General features: G+C 38.0%; 1 protein-coding gene across 1 annotated transcript in view; it reads right to left on the minus strand.

The window, feature by feature from the left end:
• Positions 1-27,235, minus strand: part of LOC140272440 (helicase ARIP4-like) — a 69,917-nt gene that overhangs the window by 33,228 nt on the left and 9,454 nt on the right. Inside the window, exon 2 of the mRNA XM_072367892.1 lies at positions 18,823-18,988. Coding sequence (XP_072223993.1) covers positions 18,823-18,940 — 118 coding nt within the window. The 5' untranslated portion in view covers positions 18,941-18,988. The remainder of the gene's footprint in view (positions 1-18,822; positions 18,989-27,235) is intronic.

Consider the following 27,235-nt stretch of genomic DNA (forward strand, 5'->3'; position numbering starts at 1 on the left):
AGAAAGCTACAACTACACCCCTTTAGCAGACATCAGGATGTCACACATGAACTCTTGCATTAAAATATGCTCATTTTATACACAAACACCATCTTTTCACTGAAATGATATGTGCAGCAGAGTGACCTGCTTGTTAACCCTGTCGTGTGAGCATGTGAACAGAACACAATCTGGGTCAAGGTCTCTGAAAACTCCAACAGTGACCTCAGACAAACTCCCATACCATGATGCACACAAAACCCTCATGTTATAAGTTAGAAATGATAAGACTTGCTAAGCAAAAGCTGTAATTTAAAGGTTGAGTGCACTAAAAGTGTCCTTAGATAGAGCCCCGAAGTCAAAGAATGGCTGTAAAAATACACAATACAAATAGTGAAGGAAGCCTCAGATCATGAATCTCGCCATTTAGGACCACTTAAAGCTCAAAAAGTGACACTACAATCATTTAAATGTGATGAGTGAAAAATATCCAAGACTATTAGTATATTAGGAGATACCTAAACACAAAAAACTCACAAAAATTTACAAACTGTACTTCTTAGAAATGTTTTTTAAGCTCACTGACCCCTAGGTCTCACATGTAAAAATATATCAATGCTTTATCTGTGGTGGCAGTGAAAATAATTGCTGTTTGACACTGACGAGAGGCAAGCTGATGTTCATTCTTTGGGAGAAAAGTATGTCCACATGTAAACTTTAATTTAATGCAATTTGTAACAGTTTTATCCAGACCTGAGGGAACACTGTTATGAAGACTTATCCAAGACTTCATCTTGGATTAAACGGCTCATTACTCCACAAATGAAAGGGACTTCTATTGACAAAAACTACAAAAAGATAAAAAAAAAAAGGCTAAGTCAGGTTGGCTTTTGGGTGAAATTTCTGTTTAAAAAGCAATAAACTCAAAATCAACCACAAAAATGATAAAGCTCTTGTGAACTGAGAGAAGAACTTTTTTGAAGGGGAACAAGGACAACTCCTGCTTCTATTTCATAATATGCCTTATGAAACCTCTGAGCGCTGCTCTGCCATAATGGCCCGGCTAAAGACTTGGCACTATTCCACATGTAAGTCAGTATGATAGAAAAACTGCAGATGAGCCAATAAACCTCACATACATCTGATCAGTCGCTCAAAAGAAATTTCAACTACTCACCCATATCATGTGGCTCAAAGTTTTTTGTCTCCTACTCTGCTGAAAGATCCATCCCACCTTCTAATACTCTCAACTCTTGCAATATTACTCCAGCTGGTGTGTGTGCGTGTGTGCCCCTTCTTCAGCCAGCTAACACATTTCCTTACTGAACCAAGCGTGTCAAAGTGTGTGTCTGTGAGTGTGTGTGAGAGTCTCCCAATATGTAGCCTCGTCTCGCAGTTTAACCGGCGCTCCAGTGAGGACAGAGGGCCACTGGGACAATTACAAAACAATGAGTCGTTGAAAGCAGCCTCAGCGAGTTGTACGTAGGAGCTCCCCCACCACCGGTTGTACTGCCTTTCCTGTCCACCTCCTACTCCCCTCCCCCTCCTGCCAACTGACACAAGAACCAGTGTGATGTCAACAAGCCACGCCCACTCCTGAGAAGCTGACTTAGGTAACAGAGGTAATGGGGTTCAATTGGGGCAATATGGACAGATGAAGAGGAGGATGTAGGAGAGGAGAGTGAAAAGATCAAAAAGAGAAATAGGAGGAGTGGATGGGTGCAAAATTAACATCCTGGTGGTTTATTAAACCTATAATTTTGCTCATTTAACTGAACTCTTGTAAAAAGGGGTGATCATATGGCATTCAAAATTAGGGGAAATCTTCAAGAGTGGTGGGATGGATTAAGAGAAAAAACCTTGAGAGTAAGAAGGGATAAAGAGATAATGACTGTATTATATAAATGTGATTAAAAACCTATTTAAGCCTCTGTGTGTTTGTGGACATAAGAGGGAGGTAGGCAGAAATGGACAAGAGGACAGTGATGGAGGTAAGGTTTGGTTGGAGGGAATTAAGAAAATGACAAGAAATGCTAGGAAGAAAATAAGAATGAATGGGGGATAAATAACCCCATTTGAATAAAATCATGTGGTATCACTTTCAGGTCAGCACAGAAATGCAAAATTCATATTTGGCTTCAGAGGACAGTATCACACATCATTAACACCCATAAACACATCATAAACAGTGAAGAAAAAGAGAAAAGAAAAACATGATGAAAAAAGTAGATGAAAATGGAAATTAAATAAAAAGGGTTTGGAGAGCTTGCACAGCAAGAGACAGACTTATGCTTTCAGTGAGAAATTAAGATAAACGTGAGAGGAAAGCAAAGCGAATGTGAGAGCAAGAAAGGGAGGACAGAAAAGAAAAGGGATGGAAGGAGAGGGCAAATGAAGGTGTCCTCAAAGATCAGAACAAAAAATGTAACTGATGAAATGATGCAGTTAGCAGTAGTAATTCAAATCAGAAAAAGAGAGAAAAATATGTGGCGGTGAGGGAAGGGGCTGATTCAAAACACCAATGTGAACCAAAGGACCCCTTTAAACCTACGTTGGCAGTGTGGGATTTACATTCACAGATCACTTTACTCGCACACACAGCCAGGATGAGAGGTCAAAGCCCAGTCTCACATGACTACACTCACTAACCCACATCCCTGGGTAGCCTGGGGGAGGGGCAGCCAAGTGAGAAACAGTGACGTGGGGGAGGAGAGGAAGAGGAGGAGGAGGCAGTGACAGCAGCAATGCGAAGCGAAGCCTGCCTGGTAACGTATGAATTTGCTCACACACACGCAGTCACCTTTGCCACACTACCACAGTTCTACTATCTCGCCACGCCTCCTGTGAGGAAGAGGGGCTCGCATTTCACTGTTTACATAACCTACATTGACCAATAGAAGGAAAGACAAGGAGCGAAAGACAGATCAGGAGATGGCTTTTGAACCACATTATTTTACTCTATTTGTGGTCTGATTTGAGATGGAAGGATGGAGATAATTTGCTTGATTTAAAGTTAACTAATTAAATCTTTAGATAGCTTAAGAAAACTGATATTTTTTTTTTTTAAAGCAAAAAAAAATCTGGTAAAGTTGAATACGTGATTGCACCATTTCTGGCAAAAGCACATGCTGGAGCTCCAACTGTCCTCGCCACCAAAACGTGTCCACTGGTCGTTTGTTTGTGCAAGGAGAAATGACTTCTTGTGGATGTGACAGCAACTGCATTTGAAGTTTTTAACAATAACGGATTCTATAAGGCTGGCGGTCACATTGTAAAAATCTGTTTTAGTAGGATTTATTTTATCTATCTATTTTCGCTACAACTAGGTTTTTCTTTAACCCCAATCAAGTTGTTTTGATTTCTAACCCCAACTGTGTGACATCATTGCCTGAACCCAACCAAGATCAGACAGCGTTTCATCGTAACATGTTGTGTTTACATGCAACCAATGAAAAATGAAATGGTATCCCTGAAGGTGATGGTCATGTTGCAAATGTTACTACATTGTAGTACGAACCAAGATTGTGTTTCTGACCGTAACAAAGCAGCATCTGAAAACTAAAACAAAGCACAAAGTCAGGTAACTCCATAATCATCCCTTTATGAAACACTGGCCAGGTGTGTGCAGGAGACATAAGCAGAGGAGAGACTGGAATCTTCTGCCTCTTTTTATAGTCATTCTTGCGAGTTACAACCTGAGAGCCTCTGAGAACAGTCTCTGACTTTGTTCCCAAAATCATTGCATTAAGACTTCAGACTTGTAAACTTGGAGTTTTTATAGACAAAGTCAATAAATGTGCACTTTTTGTACTATTGATTTTGCACAACACCTCAGATAACTGGTTTGATTTGAGCATTCTCAAACCATAAAGGCTGAAGAGAGACTTTCATTAGGAGATAAATCAGGGTGGTGAATGTTAAAGGGCAGAGCCTTCACTCCTATCACTGTGACGTATGAAGCGTCTTGAAGCAAAGCTTTAAAGCCCCATTTGCAAAAAGCACTGATAAGCACATCAACTGCCGGCCATAGTGACCGAAATGTGGTACAAAGCAATTATGGCCATTAAAAAAATTAAAATTTAGCAAATTGTGAAATGCCTTAACCTAACTAGCACTCAGTATGTGCCTGCCATTGTCATTTCCAATTTCCATCGAGACATGATAATATTAATGTAAATTGATCTGACAAATCCAAACCACTTTAACTTCAAATAGAAATCTGCCTTCACACTTACAAAAATAGTAATCCAAGCTTTTAGCAAGAGGGAGTGTTCATTAGACTGAAGCAGAGAGTGGAGAGAAACTGAGAAAATTTTGTGTTTTAACAAAACAATGGGAGTTGTAGAGCTGTGTGGACATAGAGATGCTCATTGTGGCAGACGACTCCTTGAATGCATTTACATATTACTTTCTGTTAACTGATGGAGGAATAGAAGGTCACTCGGTTTATTTTCTGACCCACAGATTGCTTTTGGTGTCCTACGGTGGCTCCCCATGTATCTTGTTTTGGCTTCTGTTAATTCAGAAAACATAGAATCTGTGTCACAAGATGTTTCCCTGTTGATGCAGCGACTGTATCATTATAGTTTCTTTAGCTTTATAATCACAGTTAAGCCCTGATGACGTCAAAATGCTCCCTAGTTTTTTGCACAAATGATGGCTGTTGGAGTTCCAGTCTCAGATATTTTCTATTGAGAGTTTAGTTTAAATTCCACGGTCCTCATGTTCGCACTTGCAATGATTAAAGATTTAATAATTAATTCTCTCTTTATCAATGCTAGTAAATGGATTTGTCGTGATTTGCATGAAAAGTCCCCCCAGAGATACCAACGGACCCTGTGCTATGGCGGTTTTTAATCAGCTGTTTCTTCAAGGTTAAAGAGCTGAACCATGAACTTCAGGATGTGTTATCATGTAAATGTTGTGCCTCATTATTAGTCAAACCAGTTGGTGCAAAACTTTAAAGACTTCAGTGTTTTTCCACCTCCTTAACCCAAGTGAGGGGATGAGGTACCCTGAGCAAAGAACAACAGAATTAGGTTTTGAAAACAGGACAGCCCAGAAGGAATGTATAAAACACTGAAAATGTGTTGAAATAGCCTTAACAGATATTATTCCCAAGCATTTTATCTACCATAACATGCCATTTTTGTAACATAACATGCCAGGAAAAGCTGTTATAATCACAACAACTTGCAATAAAGAATGTTGAGAAAGTACAAATCAAACAGACACTGTTGGTACCCCATCTTAAGTGGCATTGTTGTCAAATTTTGTATTTGTTGCTCCCAATACAGGCTTTTCAATTAACAAATTTCTTATATTTTTGTTTTCGCAAGAAAAGAAAATTGTACTTTTAACCACAAACTAGAGATCTTAAGAGGAGGGAGAAAAACAAAAAAAGCCCTGACCACAGATACTGCAGTGGACATCCACAAGAAGAAAAATGGAGCGAGGTCTTTTTCAGAAATGACTCAAGCAATATTTGGGTTGTTATATAATATCTGTTTGTTGTTTGCCGGCTCAGACTGGAAACAGCTGGTGAGTCATCTAATTTTTATTCTTTGTCAGGTCAGAAGCAATTTGGAAAGTTGTTTCTATTCCTGTCAATGAGCATTTCTTCTTCAAAAAGTGAGCATATAGACATTTTGTTGTGCATGTGCATTTTTATTTAAATTGTTTCTGCTTCTATTCACATCTAAGAAATGTGGATCAAACACAGCACTAGAAACCCAGCTAGTGTAGCTTAAACTGAAGACTCTTTAGACCATCCCAAACTCTGATAACGGATTCTTCACTTCTGAGTGCTGCTAAACAGGGACGATCACCGATGGAGTACAAATCCATGCCAGTGACGTGTGAACGAAGAACAAAAATGTAAGTTCAGATCACAACAGCGAGCATATGACTCAAAACAAAGATGGCAGATGGTTTTGTAATGACTTATCAAAACACATTTTAAGTCTGACAACAAGTCAGTCAGTTACCTGCTCTCAAGACTGCACACACACACAAAACTTAGTTTCTCTCTAAAGACACTGACACACACACACACTATGTGATCTGGCAGTGTAGTGAGTCAGTATGTAGACCAGCTGGTGTTACTGTATCACCTCCTACACTTCCCTCTGTGCAGCCTTTAATCAGGTCACAAAAACACACACAATAATGATGTTATGAAATGTATTAAAATGTCTCTTTAACTAACTAAACACCATCGGTAAAGAAAGACTCTATAGAAGCTGATTAAGGTCAGTTTTCACTCGTTACTTAACACAATTGTGGTCCATTTAAATTATCTTACGAGCATAAATAAGTTTATATAACAGCAGTGGATCAGTTATGTAATTCTACATATTTTCTAAGTTTTTCTTTTCTTCCAATCGAATATCTAATTAGAAAAGGACTGTGTTTATTAGCGACACATTTCTGGAGAACAGGTGTTGTCTTTCACAATGTCTCAAAACATCTAAGACATCATTGGCACAGCAGCAGCAATGAAATTAAGTGCATTTTACCTTAATTTGGTCACGAAAATGTACAAAATCCTCAATTAAATTAAAGTAAATTGACTTCCGCTGCACAGGAAGTTATAGCAAGTCAAGTTTACTTTAAAAAAAAAGAAGCTGATTATCTTGGAAAACATAGATTTGAGAACTTTACTTTCTGAAGTTTTGACAATGACTTTGAGGTTAAAATGAGCAGATTTATATTTCTAAAGATGTGTGAACGTACTGCTCAGCGTGTCTTTAGTTTAGCAAATTCAACCAAGCGGCTACAACTCTCCAGCTATGACCTACTTATGACCAACTTCACATATTATGCCAAAAATATATGGCATTACCTGAAATTTTGAATACACTTTTTGTGTAAGATAAGCCACTAGCCTTTTTTATACTGATCAAAAACAGATAACACCTGATAACAACAGGCCCTTGAGTGCAATGTGAAAATGTTTATTCTACATTCAATTTTCTCTACAGAGACACATGTTCTCTCGTGGAGGCTCTGAAACGACTGCAACTACTTCTTCTGTATGATTTTGGTCAGACTAACATATTCATTTGTTTGTTTTTTTATAGTGAAGTGTAAATCTATGTACTGACTTTATAACGTTAAAGAGAGGCAGAAACATGTCTTTAAATGCATGTCTATGCCTTTGCTTCACTCATCTCATTCCCCATTTCTGCGTGTTTTGCAAAAGTTCATACATTTTTCATTTACTTATTTACACTGACACAATGTAATGTTTGTAGATGACTTATTCAGAGATGAGTTTTTCCTTTTGTTTAAGACATTTTGTGTTAAGTATAACTCTTTTAGGTCCCCCTAAATGCTTCACTTTGTTCACCAGTTAGTCTCCAGCTTTGTCTGCTGTTTGATACAGATCACGTACATCTGAGCTCCTACTGTTGATGCAATCAAAACTGATGAGAGCACGGAGCTTGAATAAAAGATTCTTTAAAACAATACGACTTCATTAAGTCTAAAAATATAATTAGGGACGCAGTTGTGTGATGGCTTTCAGACAGTTTCTCATTACCTGCATTTACATCTCACATTGCAGCTGGATGTTGGAAGTGAAAGAGACACGAATCTCTCACAAAAGGATCTTCTCCAGTTCAAACTGGCAAGGTGGTGCATCTTGTTGCTTATCAAAACACCGGGTGTCAATAACATTTGTGGGAGGAAACATGTTTTGTTGTTTTTCTTCAGCTTGAACACAAGTGTGCTTTGCTTAGTGACGCCTACACGCAGGCAGGGGAGCAACAGGCTAATTAACAGACTATTACTCTGCTCCTCCGTGTAGCCATGTGTGTGTGTGTGTGTGTGTGTGTGTGTGTGTGTGTGTGTGTGTGTGCACGGTCAAAGATGTGACTAAACCTCACGACAGCCTCATCTGAACTGTACAGAGCCAATAACAAACACCTTAATCTGTTCCCACACAGACTCACATATGCTCTACAAACCCTGAGGAGTGCAATGAGAAAGTGGACACACAAACACACTCACACACACCTGACCCAGTATCACTGCAGCATCACACTGCAGAAGAGGATGATTCTATTTTAGAGGACTGGTCCCGTCACCACTGGTCTGATTCTCAGTGTCATCATTTTGACAAATGGCCTCATCTCTTTGTGCGCACACACAGAATCAGCTGATTTTTTCCAGGCTTAGCGTGTGCATTTGCCCCCTTGGTTTTTCATTGTATATTTATGCTTTCCTCTCTGGAGCTGAAGGCTCTCCCTTTAAAAAAAAAAAAACCCAAATAAAATAAAGAACCAACTTAAATTAATTGCTTCAACCGGTCGCAAGCAAATTAACTGAGTTTATTTCAATAGACGAAGCGTAACTTTCAAGTTAAATGAATCCACAGAAGTGCATGGCTTTCACGAAACCAGATGGCTCAAAACTATTTTCACCGTGTAATTTTCATGGGCTCACGCTGATTTAAGATCATTTCAAAAAGCCTCAGCACCGAAGGCTTTGGATGTTTTAGCAATAAAACCACAGCTTACCACTGAATACAGGGTTCTGTGGGAAGGAGGATCTCTCCAGGAGCTGATGTTTTAATCTTTCATTAGGTTGCACAAAATTTTTTCGATTATCAAATCATATACACATAGCTGTAAGTTGGTTTATCTTACACAGGGTTGGGTGGTTTTTATCCATCCCAGTTATCAGATCATAAGTTTTTACCTCAGCCTGCCTCTCCTGCTGTCCCAATGCTGTTTGACGACTGGCAATTTCTTTCATTTTTGCATGTATCTCTTCGGTATCACACGAAACAAATGGTAAAAGTGTAAATTCTATGACATGTATTGATTCAAAAAGGCTATCCAGTACAAAGTAAGAGTTTGTTTTCAAGTATTTATTTAGTAAATAAATAATCTTTAAATTGTATAATAAATAGTCTTTGGGTATACAACTAAGACAGATGGGCTAGTCTGCTGTCCTCCAAAAAGGAAATTAAACTAGGCCCAAAATTATATACTGACTCTTTGAACAATAGCTTGATCTGGAAGAAAAGAGAATGAAGGTGCAGTGGTGAGACACAAGCGAGAAAAGCCTACACCTCAAACTGTTCCACATATGTCTGAGACTGCAGCAAGAAGAAGCAGCAAGCTACAAACAGGTAGATCCTGTGTCTGAAAAGCAGCAATTCAGAGCATATGCAGCACCATGCTGGGACTTTTAATAGGCTGTTTAAATGAGTCATTATCTGAAACATAATTTCAGAATAAACACGCCACACAATGGCAAACATCAAGATATCCAAAAAAGAAGACTGGAAACCATCTTGGAAGGCTTAAAAAGTTATTTAAAAAGGTTCTTGGCCTTCAAACATTCAAAATAAGATATCTACATATGGAGAAGACTTAGAATAATAAAGAATCTTCCCAAAACTTGCCGGCCTTCCAAAGCATATTGCAAAAGCATGTTGGTGACTCATTCAGGAAATAATAAAAGTCCAAATGAAAACAGAGGAACTGCAGGCCGCACTTCACTATCCAGCACAGAGCAAACATGGCTTCAATAGTGGCGGAAACCACTGTTTACTAAGGAGGAAAATCAGATTTGTCCTAGTTTTGTTTCAACATGCAAGATGATTCTGAAATCTAAATAAAATAGCAAATGAACTGCTAAGTTGAGAGTTTCATTATTGGGCAGGCAGAATAACATTTACAGCTTGTATTAAGCCAAAATTGAACTCCACAGAAAGAACATAATGACCACAGTGAAACAGGGTTGCAATAACTGAAAGAAATATGAATTATCTTCTGACAGAAAATATTTACAAACACAGCATCAGTCTGAGTTGAAGCTCATATGCAACTGAAATATACAGATAAATAATTACCACAATCATAAGAGTAGGTTGCTACTTCAACACTTCAGAGAAAATTCTGACAAAATCCCACCATTGATCGCTAGTTGTTTGAGGCATTTGGCTGTAGGTGACGCTCCTTAAGGTGGCACAACTAACTATTTACTAACTCCCACACTGCTGTTTCAAGAAGTGTATAACGTATGTATGTATATGTTTATTTGAAGATCTGACAGTGTACATTTTTTCTATTCGCTCTCCGTCATTTAACAGAAATCCAGACTTAACTAAACCAGGAAAGGAGAACTCTGCTTTTAGACCCAATCCAAATTCCTTCCCTTGGCCTTACCCCTCTCTTTTGCAGAGGTATGGTGCCCCAATTTATTTTAGGGATCAAAGAATTTAACACTTTAATTGGGGCATTGGTGGTCAGTTGAATGGCTTAGTGACCACTGCAACTTGATCTTCAAGAGAAAAGGAGCACCTTAACTCTGCAAACATGTTGATGGTTGTTCTTCAGTTTCTATTTCAGTTCCTGTGTCTACAATGAAGAGTTGAAATGTTGTTGGTTTTTCTGTCGAAGCACCCTAATAAATGACATATCTGAGGAGCTCAAGCTCACCAAAATATTCATTATGACTACAGCACATGATGCAAAAAGTGTGCTGTTAAAATTGTTGTGCTTAGTTTACAGCCTGTAAAGAACTGTTCTCTATGTGACTATAATAATGTTTATGTGTTGACATAAATAGAAATGTATTTGGACATATGTGTGATATCAATAAGTGTGTCAAAATATTACTGTGTAAGTGGCTATGTAAACTAGTCCAGAGCAAATGTTGCAGTCATTTTAGGCTCAGTCGTCATATTTGGATTGTCTCTTTTATTTATGCTCTTAACTGTCAGAGAGTAATGCCTGCTTCTCAGTGTATGTTGCTGTGTCCAAACCTTTGTTTCTTCCAATACTTCCATCTACAAGAGAACCCAAATCTGTCACAATACTCTTCTGTCTTGTGTAGTTTCTCGCCAAGTCTAATCCTCTCTTTAGTATTTACAGAAAAATGTCCCATTGACTTTTCATCTCCATCAAGTGGTACATTTCCATCCACTGTCTTCTTTCTATAAATTAGTGGGGAAAACAATAGAGCAACAGGGAAATAACAATAACCAAACACACACATGGTTTTTAGTATTATATAACTGCTAATCATAAACAATTTTCACATACTTAATAATAATACCTGCAAATTGGATGAAAATACCAAGAGAGTATGTTTTTCATGTACCGGTGTCAGTGATCACCATGACAACTGAAACCTGTCTGACAGATAACTAATTGTTCAACTTCAAAACGGACTTGACCTTTTGCATTCTTTAAAAAGGTGAGCCAAAAATACAAAAAGCATCACTTTGTGATCATCAGAGACTCTGTGCAAGACTGAAACAGCGCTGGCGCCGAAAAAAAAAGGAAAGAATGTTATGTAAAAATAACAGAATGAATCACTTTCAGATGTCTTGGCAACAGTTTAAGAGTACATCATGCATTATGCTAGAAGTCTTTTGTGATTTAAAGTTTTGGAAACATAACTTTTTTCTGTGCTTGAGAGCATATATCATTGGGTGTTTGAAGTGACTTCAAACTCAAAAACTCTAAAAATGTAACATAATTTTACACGGTCAGATTTGTGGAATATAAATAATTTTCTAAAGGTTATCCAGCCTCTTTCCTCTTTGTCTGCCTAACTTCAACTTCAGATGATACTGCATTTGCTGTACCATGGAGGTGGGAAGTTGCACCTCTTTTGCTCTTCCATTTTGCTTTGCTATTAACATCAAATCTCATCATTAGTTATATAGATCACTTAACCAAAGACATAAATGAGCTAATAATTCTCTACCAGTACTTTGTTTAATATTTCATATCCTGACAAGGAAATGTGACTTCTAATTGCAGTTCTTTAATTTTTTAGAAGAAGAAAAGTCTGATTTCTCATTTGTCACAGAATGCACCATCTGTACAGTACCAGTATCTAACAAAAATCAAACATCTGTGAAATATTGTCCATATAAGGAACAGTTCTTGATGTCGACCTTTAAACACTTAAAACAGATGGATGGAGCAGCAGTTCAGATTTTATGAAGCTGATATGTGATGAGGGAATTACAGTGCAAGTTCTCAATAGTATTCAAAAGCTGCCGTTACATTCTGTAGTCCCTAAAAGAGGGTTCAGTAGTCCACCAGCTGTCCTCAGTCCAACTGCAGACAAGGGAAATGTAAGTATTTGGGAGTAAAACTGCCAGTCAAGTGTTTTTCTCTCAGCTTGATGTGGGTTTGGAGCTCTTAGGCTGTTTACTGTATGCTCTTTCATGCTGTTATAATGAACACACCAACAGTTATTTAATACTCTGATGAAGAGAGAGGCAGAGAGTTGAGTGGGTCACTAAATGTCATAAAATGATCTGCTTGAATAGATGTATAAATCAATAGAAGAAAAAAGAGCTGCTGCACTATTTGCTGTAGTGTTATTTTGACCAAAGCATGTCACAGACATTTAATGAAGGCCTCACCTGTGTCAGCTTATGAGAAAAAGGACATGCCTCCTTTAATACTGCCAGCTTAACTTACGTTTTTCATCAGTTTTCCCTAATCAATAAAACAAAACTGAATAACTTTTAACCCTCTGTTTTATCTACGTACATCAGCAGCTGGTTGATCAGCTGCTGGTCAGAACAACAAGTTGAGAAGAAGAATAAAAATGAGTCACTATTATTACAGTGAGTGGAGACTGATGCAGATAGACCCATAAAGATACAGGAAAGACAAATGTGCGATGAAAAGAAGAACATTTGAGAAAAAGGGTGTGATATAGATGAAAAGTGGATATTGAACCTGAAGGAGGAAACTCATCTCTGAGGGGGCTGGCATCCTGGTGACAGTTGTTATGACAACCCTGGGACAGACGTAGAAAGCTGTGGGGGGTGATGATGTCACAGGAGCAAAATAGACTTGCAAAGTGAGGAGGATGAACATGTAAATATGTGTTTTTCTCCAGACTTTTTGCTCCTTCAACCACTTGGCAAAACAACTAAGTACACAATGCTCTCTGATGCTATGGTATAAGGTATCGTGTCTAGAGACAAAGGATAGCTAGTTTTAAGGAGCCATACGAAGTTCAAATTAACATCTTTTAGTAATACTAACTACAAGGCAGTTTATGAACTAAAAGACAACAACACCTTCTAAGCTAAATTAATAAGAGCCACTTTTGGACGGAACAGTTTTATGAACTCACTGACTGACTGTGGAGCTTCCCTAAAATTTCATAGACATTTTTGTCTTTTTTGTTCCTCCTGTGGACATGAATGTTGAAGTGACAGAAGAGCCAGGTGGCAGTTGGTAGATCAGGTGAAATTCCATTGTATCATCTATGTGGTATTTAAGCTTAATAAATGCTTGTTTTCACTGTCATTTCTTCTTGTCTGTTCTGATGAGAACTAACAGGAGAGATCATGTTTCTCCAGTTTTAGCTTCTCTTCATTGGCTCCCTGTTAAATTCAGAATAGAATTTAAGATTTCCTCACATATAAAGCTCTTAATGACCGAGCTCCATCGTATCTTAAAGACCTCATTGTAAGGTATTTTCCTAACAGAGCACTTCGCTCCCAAACTGCAGGTTTACTTGTTGCTCCCAGAGTTTCTAAAAGTAAAACAGGAGGCAGAGCCTTCAGTTATCAGGCCCCTCTCTTGTGGAATAAGCTGCCAGTAAATGTCCAGGAAGCAGACACCCTTTCCACTTTTAACATTAGGCTTAAAACTTTCCTTTTTGATAAAGCTTATAGTTAGGGATGGCTCAGGTAATCCTGAAACATCCCATAGTTAAGCTGCTATAGGCTTAACTATGGGATGTTTAACTATTAACAGCAAGAGGGTTCCAGGTTCAATCCCCGCCTGGGGCCCTTCTGTGTTGAGTTTGCATGTTCTCCCCGTGTATGGTTCTTTCCAGGTACTCCACCTTCCTCCCACCCTCCAAAAACATGCATGTTAGGTTAATTGGTGACTCTAAATTGTCCTTAGGATGATCAAGTGTATGTGTCCATGTGGCCCTGTGATGGACTGGCAACCTGTCCAGGGTGTACCCTGCCTTTCGCCCAATGACTGCTGGGATAGGCTCCAGCCCCCGGCTGTTATCTGAAACATAACAAATGGAATGCACGACATGATAAAACGGAGTCTATGTGAGCAAGCGACTCATTTCACGGTAACAGTTTCGGTAAATGGACGTTTTCTTTTATGGAGATGTTTTTTTTCTTAACTTTTATTTTAGAAAAGGTGAGGTATTTCCAGGTATTTTTACTTTTTCTTGTGCTTTGGTACAAGAACGGAGTTTTTTAGTAAACTGTGCAAATACTGTCAAGTTACCTTGACTGAAAAAAATGCACCATTGACCTTCTTTGCATATTGAAAATATGGAGCTTCACTGAAAAAAAAAAAAAGAGTTCTTAATTTCACATTTTTTAAAAGTTCTTATTTTAATGCTATACCATCAGTGCTATGATTAGTTTCTCTTGTCGCCCCAAACTCAATTCTACAGCCTTCACATAATTCTTCTGCTTCTGCTGGGTCCCTTATGCAAAGCGTTGCACAACTGTTGTGGTAAAAATGTTTTATAAGCCTGAACAGTAATCAGGAAGGTACAAGGTCAAGAGCCCCTTTTTGATGATGATTAATGTTTCATTGTCATCATCATCATCATCATCATCATCATCATCTTCTCTCGCTCTCTCTCCAGCTCTCTCACTCTTTCAGGGTCAATGTAATTGCATGGCCACCATTACAGCTACATGGCATCGAGCAGAGTACTGCTGTATTTAGGGCAGCATGTGCTGTCTGAGTGTCTGTGTGCGTGCATGCTTGTGTGTGCATGTGTGAGAGAGGAAGGTGACAAAGAGGGGGTGTGCTTACTCAGTAGAGGAAACAGAAATTAAGAGAATGTGCGTGTGTGTGTGTGTGTTAGGGTTTCTTCACGGGTTCACAGGTGTTCTCCGCCTGAGCCAAACAGCATAACAAGCAATCTGTGTGAAAAAGGGTTATCTAATACTGACTCAGAAGAAGCCCGGAGGCTGCAAATTAGACATGTTACACATCTACCAACTCCCAAATCTTTGATATCACAGGTGGGGTTTGATTGATCTATGCATTCATAAAGACAGCTGAAGGACTACAGAACCACAGAGCAAACATTTGACTAAAATCTGCAGTCCATGAGGCACTGTTCATGCAGATGACTTGTGATGAATATGATAGCATCATCACAAAACAAAAAAACATCAAGATTAAAAGACACAAGTGGGGAATTCTGTATTTTCGTGGTATGCAAGATCTGAAGATGGGCACCTATGTGTGTTCGTAGAAGCAAAGACAGCTAGCCTGTCCAAGGTCAAGTTTCAGAATGATGCCATCTAACATCTCTGAAGCTTATAAACATAGAAATGGACATTTGTCAAAACCATGTGTGCACACTATTAGAGGGTGTACTTGCATTTAAAAATCCCTGTTTAGTCATGCTGCATTGGGTGTAAAAGCACTATGTGGTAAAGAAAAGAGAGGCAATCACTCGCTAACCAACAAATGGGTATAGTTACATCCTAAAAACTTGTTATCTTTGTTGCTATCATGCTACAGTTTCCATGCAAATCTGTACAGAAGCCATAAGCACAAAACAGAAGTGCAGGGTGGATACATTTTCATTTACAAATAGAAATATTTAAAGCCATATGTTATTTTGACTTTTTCTTAATGAAATTTCAGAAGTCAAGCATTTCTTAACTATGTCCAAGCTAGACAATTCATCCTGGCTTTCAGTAGGATAAGCTTGGATTTATAGAAATAAAGCAAAAATGTGTTAAACTATATTGATCAAAGTTCCAGTCAATCCAAAATATTCACACAAAATGTTACATTTTGGAGGACACCAATATAGGAGTGGCATCCTCTCATCTAGCCCTCAGCAAGTGTTAAATCATTTTAAATCATTAATTCAGTCTGTAACAGATGCTAGTCATTCTGTCAAGACAGATTTCAGCATTGAGTGTTAAAGTTTAGGAAATGTGTCATTCTCATTTATGGCAAGGACATAATTTGAATACAGTACTATATATATATATATATATATATAAATAAAACAGTAATAAAGGATATTACAAGTATAATTGTATGTGAAGTTTAAATTTGGTAGGTGCCCATGTTTCAGAATCGCAGTTTGGTAAAGTTTACGTACAGAAAAAAAAAAAAGAATGCTGAAATAAATGTTTGGTCAATGATATTCACATTCAGACTTGCCACAAGTGCTGACACATAGTCGATGGAATAAACTCAGTTTAAAAGATAGATGAAAATAATATGGTGAAGACAAGTGCAACATTCAAATCAAACATTGCTGCTTCTTTTATTTTTTTAGTTCTGTACACCCACAGAATGAAGCCATCCTATTTAAATAAACTCAATTAGAATTGTCAGTCTACAAAGGGACCAGAGGCTTAGTGTTCATTTTCAATGAGAGAGTGGCTGATTGTTTAAACTTGTACAGAGTCAACAGATAAGTCACTGGTTGGGTGTTCAGGAAAACCTGATTAAAACTAAAACTCAGTGTGTGTGGAGTGAGTAAAGGCATTGCAAATGTGTGATTAATAGCAAAGAGTTGGCCTCCTTTCAAAGCCAACCCTGCAAACGTGCTATATCTCACAGATAACATCTGGTGCATTGTCAAAACGTTTCAAGAGAAACTCTGGAGTTTTTAGTCTGTAAGTGCAATTAGCTGACAGTCTGTCACTGTTTGGCTCTCAGGAGGTATTGATGCGGAACAAAAGGTGTGCAAGAAATGCTAATACTCGCAAGTCCCGAGCTGATACAAAGCGATCAAGGAGGAAAAGCAAAAGGAGTACAAATATCCTGGAAAAGACAAGGAAGGAAACAAAGGGAGCATAGTTTTTTTGTACATGAAAAGAGTAGGTTCATCAGTTTTATAATGCACATGTGAAGCCTCTCACTGTAGTTAAAAAAAAAACAACTTCTTGTCCAAGTCTTTAGTCTCAAAAAAAAATTCTACAAAAGTCCTTGTTTTGTAAAACCGTTCTCGAGCTTAGCATCAAACGCGAAACTTAAACCCAACACCTCGAAGGCAGATGCAAGTTAGCATACAAACAGAAAACATTGAGCTATGAGTGAAAAAAGCAGACCAAAAACTCAAGGACATTCATTACGCCTGCATGTGTGATCTCTAAATTGTCAGATGTTCACAGTGTGCTTTCTGACTCAGTTGAAAATTAAATTAAATGAAAAAATATTTTATTTATCCCAAAGGAAAAATATTACAGTACTAAAAGTTTAAATACTCTCTTTCTCTGCTTATGCAATGACGGTCACCATACATGTTAGTCTCGATGCACACACACAAAATCGCACTCCTTAAGACACACACACACTCTTAAAAAGAGCTGATAGATGATTATATAACGTGCTGAAAACAAACAAATTTAGTTTATTTTCTGAGGGAGGACAGAAGGCCACACACTGCTGAGGTTGGCTGTCTGGTCCCACATGTGGAAAGTGCAACAGCTGGTTAAGTTCGCTTTGACAGAAATGTTTCTAAAAAGTGTTTGTAACTGCGAATGGATTATCCGTATAGCTGAACCCTGAAGTATTTTCTATATTTTGTTATGTATTCAAACTTAGACAAAGAGCTATTTAACAAGTAATATGAAATCATCTGACTTTTTCATTCACTTAATGTCACACATACGTAAGTGGCAAAAGTGTGTGACACTGTTCTACAGTTGGACCGGAACATTTCCTATAACCTGATTGTATTGGAACTGAACTGAAAGGTTCCCTAATGGAAAAAAAAAACATAGTTGCAATGTGTTATTCACAAAAGGTAAATCCTTAAAATAATAAAGATTATTTACAAAGAATAAGAACGACTGAGCAGATCCTTCTCCTGGCGCATCTGAGAGCGTCACTGTAAACAGTTATTGTTGTTGGGCAGAATATACCATCTGTATTGGTACTTATTGCAGCAGAGCAGAGGAGGTCTCTGACTGGAGATAATCCTTTGTTTCTTTAGAATATTTTATGCAAAGGTGTGGCAGTGTTGTCCTTTATGTTTAGCAGCAGCAACACTCTTCTTCCTACAATCACCTCCAACGGCTCCAGATTAGTCCTGCACATCAGCTTGTGTGAATTTTAGCCCATTTTGTCCACACAGAACAGCTTCAGCTCAGGGATGTTGGTGGGTTTCCTCAAATGAATTGAATACAAATGCTGTGGTAAATCCTAAAGCTGATAAGGACTTTGACTTGGCCATCTGATACATGTTGAGATTCAGTTCAGTCCTTTTTTCTATTGAATTCATTGGTATAAATCATCCCTAGGGAGGTTAACAATCTCTTAAATGTCCTCCATTTGTATAAAATCTGTCTGACTGATGAGCATCAACAATCTTTTGTTTGTGCTATGATACATTTTCAAAATGGGCTGTGAAGATCACTTTCTTTAAATAAAATGGAGCACTTGATTGCCATCTCACTGATTAGAACAACCTGACTCCAATTTCATTTTCCAATTAACTGCTAATCATAGAAGCTCCCATACTTCTGCCTTTTGACAGGTCTGTAACATTGGAACATTTTTCTTATTAAATTAACAAGTATATTTTTGTCTCATATGTTAAAGTAGATTATATTTCTCTCTTTTACCTACTATCTGTTGATTTTTAATCTATGTTTAATCTATTTTACATTCATGTCGGTATGCTGTATGTTTTAATTGGTTTCAAGACCAAAATGTGGGTAATAAAATCTAAGATGAAAAGAGAAGATTTTCCAGGAAACTTTGATGCAAATTTGAACTCATTGATCGTGAATCTAACTAACTTAAAACTTTTAGTTTTTAGCATATGCTGCAATACTTAACATACCACATGAGATGATCTCAATCCATGATGTTAACTTACCCTGCATCTCTTCATTTTCATCATCTCCATCATCGTCTTCATCATCATAATCACTAATGTAGCAGACCTCTCTCTCCGTCTTCCTCCCACTAAGCCGTTCCTCTTCATCATCAGACATCCTCACCTGATGGCTGATGCTACCTTAGCATGGCCGCTCTGCACACGCCTAAAACAAAGAGTACATCTATGAACACACACACACAGATAATAAATGAATTTCTCATTTAAAGCCAGACAAAAAGATGAAGGAGACTGCGCCAGATGTGGGATTAGATCCTCACTTTAAGTTAACTCTATTGTATCTGAATGCAGTATGTCTGCTTAAACTGTTACCTTTAATACATCCAGCACACTTTTAGAAGCTACATCTATTACAATCCTTGCATGCGTTATCCAGCTTCAGAATAAAATAAGTCAATATGTATACGGGTGCGAGTGTTACATAAACATGAGGGTGTTTGGAGCATCATTAGGAGCATTCTCACATGCCAGAATGGTGAGAGACATCTATGCATACTTTATTTTATGTGAGGTCGAAAATCAGGGACTGTAAAATAGAATTGAACTAGACTTTCGTAAGGTCATCCTTCGGCAAGGCTGATGATGCACTATTTCGCAATCCTAAAGTAAATCTGTTTCAAATGTAAATACTTAATTTTGTGATTTAGAAGTTTGAAAGTTCAGCGATAAGTATCGCGTCTGTTAATCCAATTCGTTTTGGTACCTACCAAAGGGAGCCAATACATAAAATGCATTTCTCTCTGCTGCCTCATAGGTAAACTTTACCTCCAAAATTTTATATTCTGTGGGAATAATTCTCTGAAAAATCAAATGCATGAGCAATTTACAGGATATGTGTGAGTGAGACATAAGAAATGTCAAGATGACCTGCAGGTGAAGGAGACAGCTGGAGAAAAAATGGACAAAGCGAAATGTGCCAGAGACAGTAGGGCGAGAGATGGAGAGTTCTCAAGAATCACTGAGATGCTTTAAAAGCTTCATCTGTCAGCAGAAGAAAATTATGGGATTTTCTCTGCGCCAAAGGAAAATATTAATATAGCGTAAGAACAGAGTATAGGAGCCCTTCAATCTTAGGTGTTGTTTGGAAAAAGCAAAGTTTTGCTCCTTTTTGTCATTATAGTGCAAAAACTATCACATTCTGAATAAATCATAATCCCTAATTAGATATAATAGGCACAAGAAACTGGTAAAGGAAAACCTTTACATTTCTGCAATTTAGAAACCTGTTAAAAAAAGAATCCCTTTCAGACAAATATTTAAATCACATCAATTAAGACATCTTACATTTAATGAAAATGTTCGTAAACCTTCATTTACCACCATAAACAGGAATTATCACCTTAGTTAAAAACATCAGGTTGAGATAATAAGCACTTGCACTGAGATGAGTTCAGACAGTATCACAGCAAGGTTTATTCTTGACCACCTGCCAGCTCACCTTGCATAACGTTACACGGCACATTACACAACAGGTAGCGCTGGCCAAAATGACTTCTTTATTTATCAGGGAGGTTTTACGAGCCTCAAATCAAACCAAGCTAAATTTCATGGACTGATTGTTGGGCTGAAAGCCAGTAACAAATAACCAGTAAATTCATTTTCTTTCTGATACCCTTTTCTTGAACACTGTTGTACAATATGTAATAACCCATGTTTTCAGAAAAAAACATTGATAATAACCAAATTTATTAAAAAAATAACAATTGATTTATTGTGCATTTACAAAAAGTGTCTTCAACAGAGCCATTGTGTCACATGCTTACGTTAAGTCTTACCTTCTTTAATCAAAGGGATAAACAAAATCTATCAGAAACTATTACACACATGAAACTGTGAACCACAGAGTAACTGCTGTTTTAGAAAGCACCACAGTAGAATAGGAATAAGCATATGGTTCTTGGATCAGACGCATTGTTATGCAACGCAGCATACCAGGAAAATTATCTTATATTGCTATTCAAAGTGACTTAATTGGTGTTGGCATGGAAAAAAATGTCAACAAGAGGTCATACTGCCAAAAGCTGACTGTAATTTCAATTGATAATGACACTTAAATTCCTACACCACACTATAACGGTGCTCTTTAAGCATGTTGAAAGGCACAAGAGTAAAATAACCTTAAAAAAGGAAAAAAAAAAATTTCTTGATGAAAAAGAAACACAGCAACATCTTAGACACGTAAAAGAGTCTTCTTAAATTAAACATTCCCCAAATGTAACCTGAGTCACACTTGCACATCTTCAAAGTAGGTCACATGAAACTGCTGCACAGCTTGCTATTAGCCTACACAATTTGGAAGTCAAATCCGGTCACAAACCACTTGATTCAATGGCATCCAGCTTTATGTAATTTTATATACCAGGCCAAACTATTCTGTCCATGTCAGGTTGTAAAATAACCATTACATAACACAAGCTTACAGTATGCAGTGCGCTTGCTGCTCTGTGCAGCTCCATTTTGGGTTAGACTCCTCTTCTCACCTGAAATGACCTGCTTAATAACTTGAACACGGACATATTAATATCTGCACTAAAAACCAGCTCAGATCACAGGTCAGCTTCGTAAAAGTTATGTACAGAATAACAAGCCCATCTGGTGTGAGATCATTTCTCACAGATTTTACTCTGAGCGAAGGTGAGAGAAACTCCTTGACATGTTCTGAGAAAAGCGCCGAGGTACGGTTTATTGCAGCAGTGTTACACTGGATCAGAACATGCTGTTCTGTACCAGTGTTAATGCTGTAATGCAACAAAAGCTAACTCAAACGCTTCTTAACAAATGTCAAAACATCGTACAATCTGCTTTGTTCTGATCTAACAGTCTACCTGCTCCACGGGCTGTATTTCATTTGGACTCTGAGCAAGACGGCTTTCAAATGGAGTCGGTAAGTCAACATTCAGCATCACTTTCAGACAATGTCATTGTCTGGCACAAAGACATCCAGTCTGTAAGGTACTGAGGGTGAAGTGGGTGAAAAGTCACCATGCCAAAATGATGTGTGTGTGTGTGGAAAAGTACGAGTATGTTTCATGCATCTAGTTCCAAAAAATTCATTTCGGCACAGCAGGTTTTGCTACTGAGAAAATGACTGTTACACCACTGGAAGTGCATGATTCATACTCTAACATAACACAGTTTCAACTTCAACGCTGTGTGAAAAGCTCTATAGTGGCCCAAATTTGGTTTGGCAGAATGACATGCCTCATGCAAAAAGTCTCTTTTTTCTCATAATAAAAGCCTTGCAAAAAAAGATACATTAAGAAAACATAACATTTGAAAGAATGCTCAGATTTATAAGATATGATCTATTGAGTCCAATCAAATTCGTCTTAAGGAGCTAAATTAGTCAACTTTTCTTGCCATCATGTGTGACTAAAGCCAGCCGGAAGTCAGCCAGTTTGGCTTGAGAGAGAGTCATGCACCTGCACAGAAAGCAGCCTCGCTGGAGTGAGAGCAAATCTGCAGTAGAGCTCAATATCCAGTCCTCTTAACATATCAAGAGCAGGCCATAAGAACTATTTGAGGAAAGCACACTTGCCGTTTCTGCCAGTGACAGCATATACTGCAAAATGGTAAAGGATTGAAGTATTACAACTGACAACACAAGCAGTTTTCTCAGTCCCTTTCTCCATTTGAGTGTAATTTCATTTCATTATGCTACCTGTACAGCAGAGATGAATACACAGCCTACTTGTGCATTCTTTTCCCATGGCATTGTTAGTTTTTATGATCAATACTGCATCATTCAGATAGACTTCTATTACTCTTTTAAATTAAATTTGAAATGAAAGAGCTCCTCATTTCCATTATAGACAGCCATTGACTTGCAAAACATAGGTACTTTTAAAACTCTCACGAGTACTTGTATGCATAGAATTCAAACATTTAAAAGAAAATGCAGTTATTTTCAGCTTGCTACATAATCTTACCTTATATAATGTCACACAACAAGGAGTTCCAAGGATGTATTGAATGAGTCAGCCAACACTGCTTTGTGTAGTACAGCTTTACTTTTGGATGACAAGCAAGTGAAATTCTCCGAATGTAAAAACAGGATGCTGATGAGGGCAAAAGGAAAAGCCCAGAAGGGGAAAAAAATAAGATGGATGGTGGGGGGGTGGACAAAGACAGGAGGACATATGGGAGAGGGGGGCTGTATGAAGAGGCAGGGGGAGGGGCGCAGTCTTTAGTCTGATATCTTAAAATCACCCCAGTGACCACATGGGTGCGGGTGAGATAACCCAAATTTCTCCAGTTAGCAAGACTACCCTGTATCCTTAACCAGCAGGAGATGACACAGACTGTATGGGTATGTTACATTAGTTCCTCCTAAATGAGTAATCCATATAATATAATAACCAATACAACTACCTGTCATGTGAAAATAAAAATAAACTCTCTGTCATATCTAAAGTTTTACGTATCAGAATATTAAAAAAAATAGGCTAAAAATGGGCATAAAACCCCACAACAATATGACAGTTTACAAATTAATTTTCAAGAAAAATAACTCAAAGCTCGCTGGCTAACTCTTCTGCCTTCAACATGAGAAAGCATCTTCCCTGGTTATCAGAATTAACTAAACATGGACAGCTTATGTAAAATGCCAAAAAATATTGAGATTAAGAAGAATTAGGTTGAAACACATCCTACAAATGTTGGAGGGGTGATAACTGACTCAGAGAACCAGATTTATGCTCTCCGTGTGAAGGGCCAAATCAATAACCTCATACTGCAGTTGTTAGGGGACTATATGTGCAGACACTCACTGGAGTGAGTAATCTACAGTAGATTAATTGTGTGAACAGCCAATGCTGCACCAGAGGGGGGTAGAAAAATGAGGAGCTACTCAGGGAACTGAAGTTACGGGGGTTACTACGGTCAGTAGATGCTCAGACGAAACCTGTCAACAAACTCAGAGAACAGAGAAAGCTCAAATTAATGGAGAAAATGCTGCAACAGAGCAGTTTTCCTTGACTGGCTCTCCCACTAGGGTGCTTCTGTTGGCCTGGCCTCATCATCAGGGGGCCTTAGCCTCGTTAGTCCTGTTAGTATGATTAATTTAAAGTGGTCCGAGATCTGTCTGAGTAAGTGTCCTCAGCAGACACACCTCCAGCATCTCTGAGCAGCACGACTCATTTTTGTATGATTTTCTATATGACTTTTTTAATCCTTCATGTTTGGCTGAGTGGATAATAATATTTTTCTGTGAAGAGACAGATTCTGAAATTTCAGATTCAGAAAAGATGCCTTCTGATTAGAAGGCATCGTTTCTGCCTTGCTCTGATTTTAAGACACAACAAGAAAGGGAGAAATCCCCAAAAAGCATGAAATGGGCTGAAAATTATTCAACATATCTACATCATGTACTCTGAATTTAATGCTAATCTAATTTAATGCTAGTTAATCTAAAATATAACAAATTACAAAGCTATAAAATTGGCCATTTTCTAATATGTATATTGGATATTTCTGTCACTAGTTAAATGCAGTTTTCATTTGTTGCCTAATAGCAAGTTGCTGCTGTTGTAAATATTGTACTTCTTATCCTTTAAATGACAATCTGACTTTTACTAAAACTTGAACCTTATCTTCTGTTTTACTTTGATTCAGTGAATGTACAGCCTCTGTACTTTTTTTTAACTTGACAGTTCGTTGTTAAGATAAATGGCAATGGTTTCCTTCACAGAAATGCTGCCTACGTACAAAAAAGAAAAACTTTTGAACTTCCAATATGCACCCAAAGACACTATATAATTACACCTTTGAAACCCCCTCAGGGAAAAATGAAAAAAAAAGAAAAAGCAAAGAAATAAAACTAATGATAAAAGAGGGGGGCAGTGAGAAGACAGAGGCTTGCATAAGCTGCCTTACATAAGATCTGGCTAATAATGCCACTGTTCAGCTTACTGGAAAAGAAAGTTATACAAGATTTATGCCAAGCCCATTGTAGACACATACTCTCTAATTTCACTACTTCTCCTGCTCTCACAGAACCTTAAAAACATTTTCTCATTAAACTCTAATTCACACACACACGCTTGTTGAAAGAGTGCCCTTCCATGTCATTTACTTTTACCAAATTCTAACCATAAACCTCAAACAGACCTCTGAAAATGGGACCAAACTCCAAAAATTCCTACGATGATGTAGACCCGAGGGCCCACACACACACACACACACACACACACGAACACAATGCTCTCTTACCCTGGATTCATATGCCAGCAGTGGTGAACAGTATGTACCAAGATCTTATTAAGCCTGCAGGAGTTCAAGGCAGAATTAAACAGGGAGGAGAGGAGGACTGGCAGGAGAGCACGAACATAAACTACATCAAGTTAAACTTTCCTCAAAAAGCCAGTTTGGCAGCACTGCTCAGTTTCATCAAAGCTCAGTGATCAGTGTTATTTTTTTCCCAAACGAGCCTTAGGCTGTGGCTCAGTGGTTAGAGTGGATCATCCACTAACCGAAAGGTTCGGTTCAATTCCCTCTCTCGCCACTCAAAGATTGGTGAACTGACAGCTGGAGGCAGTCCACCTCCTTGCCATGGCTCAGGTACCTTGCACTGTACTCCCATGCTCCCTCGGCTCCAGTGTATATGGCATCTGTCTCCATGAGTGTGTGACCTGGATGAGTTAAATGCGTAGGAGTAATTTTGTGTATTTCCCTGTATCTACATGACAATAAATCTGATCTTAAATCTCTTAATCTTAAATTAATGACACATTGTCCCAAAGTGTCTTCATGTGAAACAAAGAGTACTGATCCAACTCTCGTGTTAAAGAAAGTTCTTGTCTCTTATGACCATCTACATGCGATTTAGATTTGATCAGAGAATACACATCAAACACAGACCTTTTCCTCCAGGAACATGCAAAGTTATCGCCCATCAGACTGATGGTGCACCAGTGGCCGTTCCCCGTCCGTCTCATAAGTGCAGTTCATTTTCAGGAATAATAAATCCACCATTGCCTCATTTTATTACTCTGAAAATGGATATTGTATAACACCTTCCCTTTAAATTGAACTGGCTTACAGACTTAAGATCTGCATCACATCCCGTCGCTTGTGTAACAGAATTACACAATACTGAAGCCTGGTGGCAGTAAGGACGGAGGGGGTTAACCATCCAAAGCGTCACGAAACACACACACACGCAGGTCAAATACACAATGCATTCACAAAACCCAAAGACACCTCTGTGTTAGTGCAGATATTTTGTTTGTGACATATATACATTTCATGGTTTCAGTCTCACAGTGCTCATGATATCCCATATAAATATTTCATGTGAAAGGAAGCTGTTCTTTAAAAGTGGGATAAAAGATGTATTTCTGTTCTTAACGAGGGTTTGTGACTCTAAATGCTTTTATTTGTGGGTTTATTCCACTGATTTGTCACCTTACATGTCCACAGCGAGCGATTAGTCATTGTTTTCACTGTCAAATGTGGTATTTAAAAAAAATATTATTGATTCTACTTGTCAAATGTCAACTTGTTACACTGAACCAAGAACATTCAGACTTCACATGAAGTAAAGAAAGATGTCATCAAAAAAGTCAAACAAAGATCCGCATTACATTTCCTTTTACATGGGTGGCAGTAGTGGTCCATCGCCAAGGTGGCCCAACACTTTGGTTGCAATTGATCTGGATGAACATTTATTCCACTAACTGCAATACAATTCTTACTAGATGACACACTCAGTGACGCACACTTTCCCTCTTGCAGCAACATTTGGCTGAAATGTGCAGTTTTTAGTGACTTGTCTTGACAAGTGTTGTATGAATTGCCAGGAGTTTTACTTAACATATCTGTGAAGCCGTCACATAAAAGAAAAGAAGAAAAACGCATTACCTAAAGTTGAAAGACAGCTGCCACTTCAAGACCAAACAATCCCACTTTTATACTATATATTCTAAAACTTTTTGATGTCATTTCACCACACCATCATTTTCTTTTACAGATGACAAGCCTCACCATTTGCTGCATGCATTGCGGGTTAGCACACTAAGAATTTGTTTATTAATATGCACACAACAAAAAGCTGCTTAGAATTAGATTGTTCTATGTGATAATTTGTTCATTCTGCTATAGCAAATCATTATCAAGTTAATGACTTTGATTTTGTACTGTGTTCTAATTTTAATTTGACCGAGTTCAGACAGACACGCAACTGTTTTTCTAATTTTATCTTTAAGCCTGAAAGTACTTATCCCATGTACATATTCATTTAGGATTAGCCTCCAATCAAATCTTTGGCTCAGAGATCACACACAAGTGAGTGACCTGGATCAGCGAACAATGTTGACCTGGGCCAACTTACTTTAGAGGATATTTTTAAACATATAAACCCCAGAGCCAATCCCAACTGGGTGTCATAGCTAAA

This window comes from Leuresthes tenuis, unplaced genomic scaffold, assembly GCF_036924035.1.
Source record: "Leuresthes tenuis unplaced genomic scaffold, fLeuTen1.0.hap1 SCAF_16, whole genome shotgun sequence".
NCBI lineage: Eukaryota > Metazoa > Chordata > Actinopteri > Atheriniformes > Atherinopsidae > Leuresthes > Leuresthes tenuis.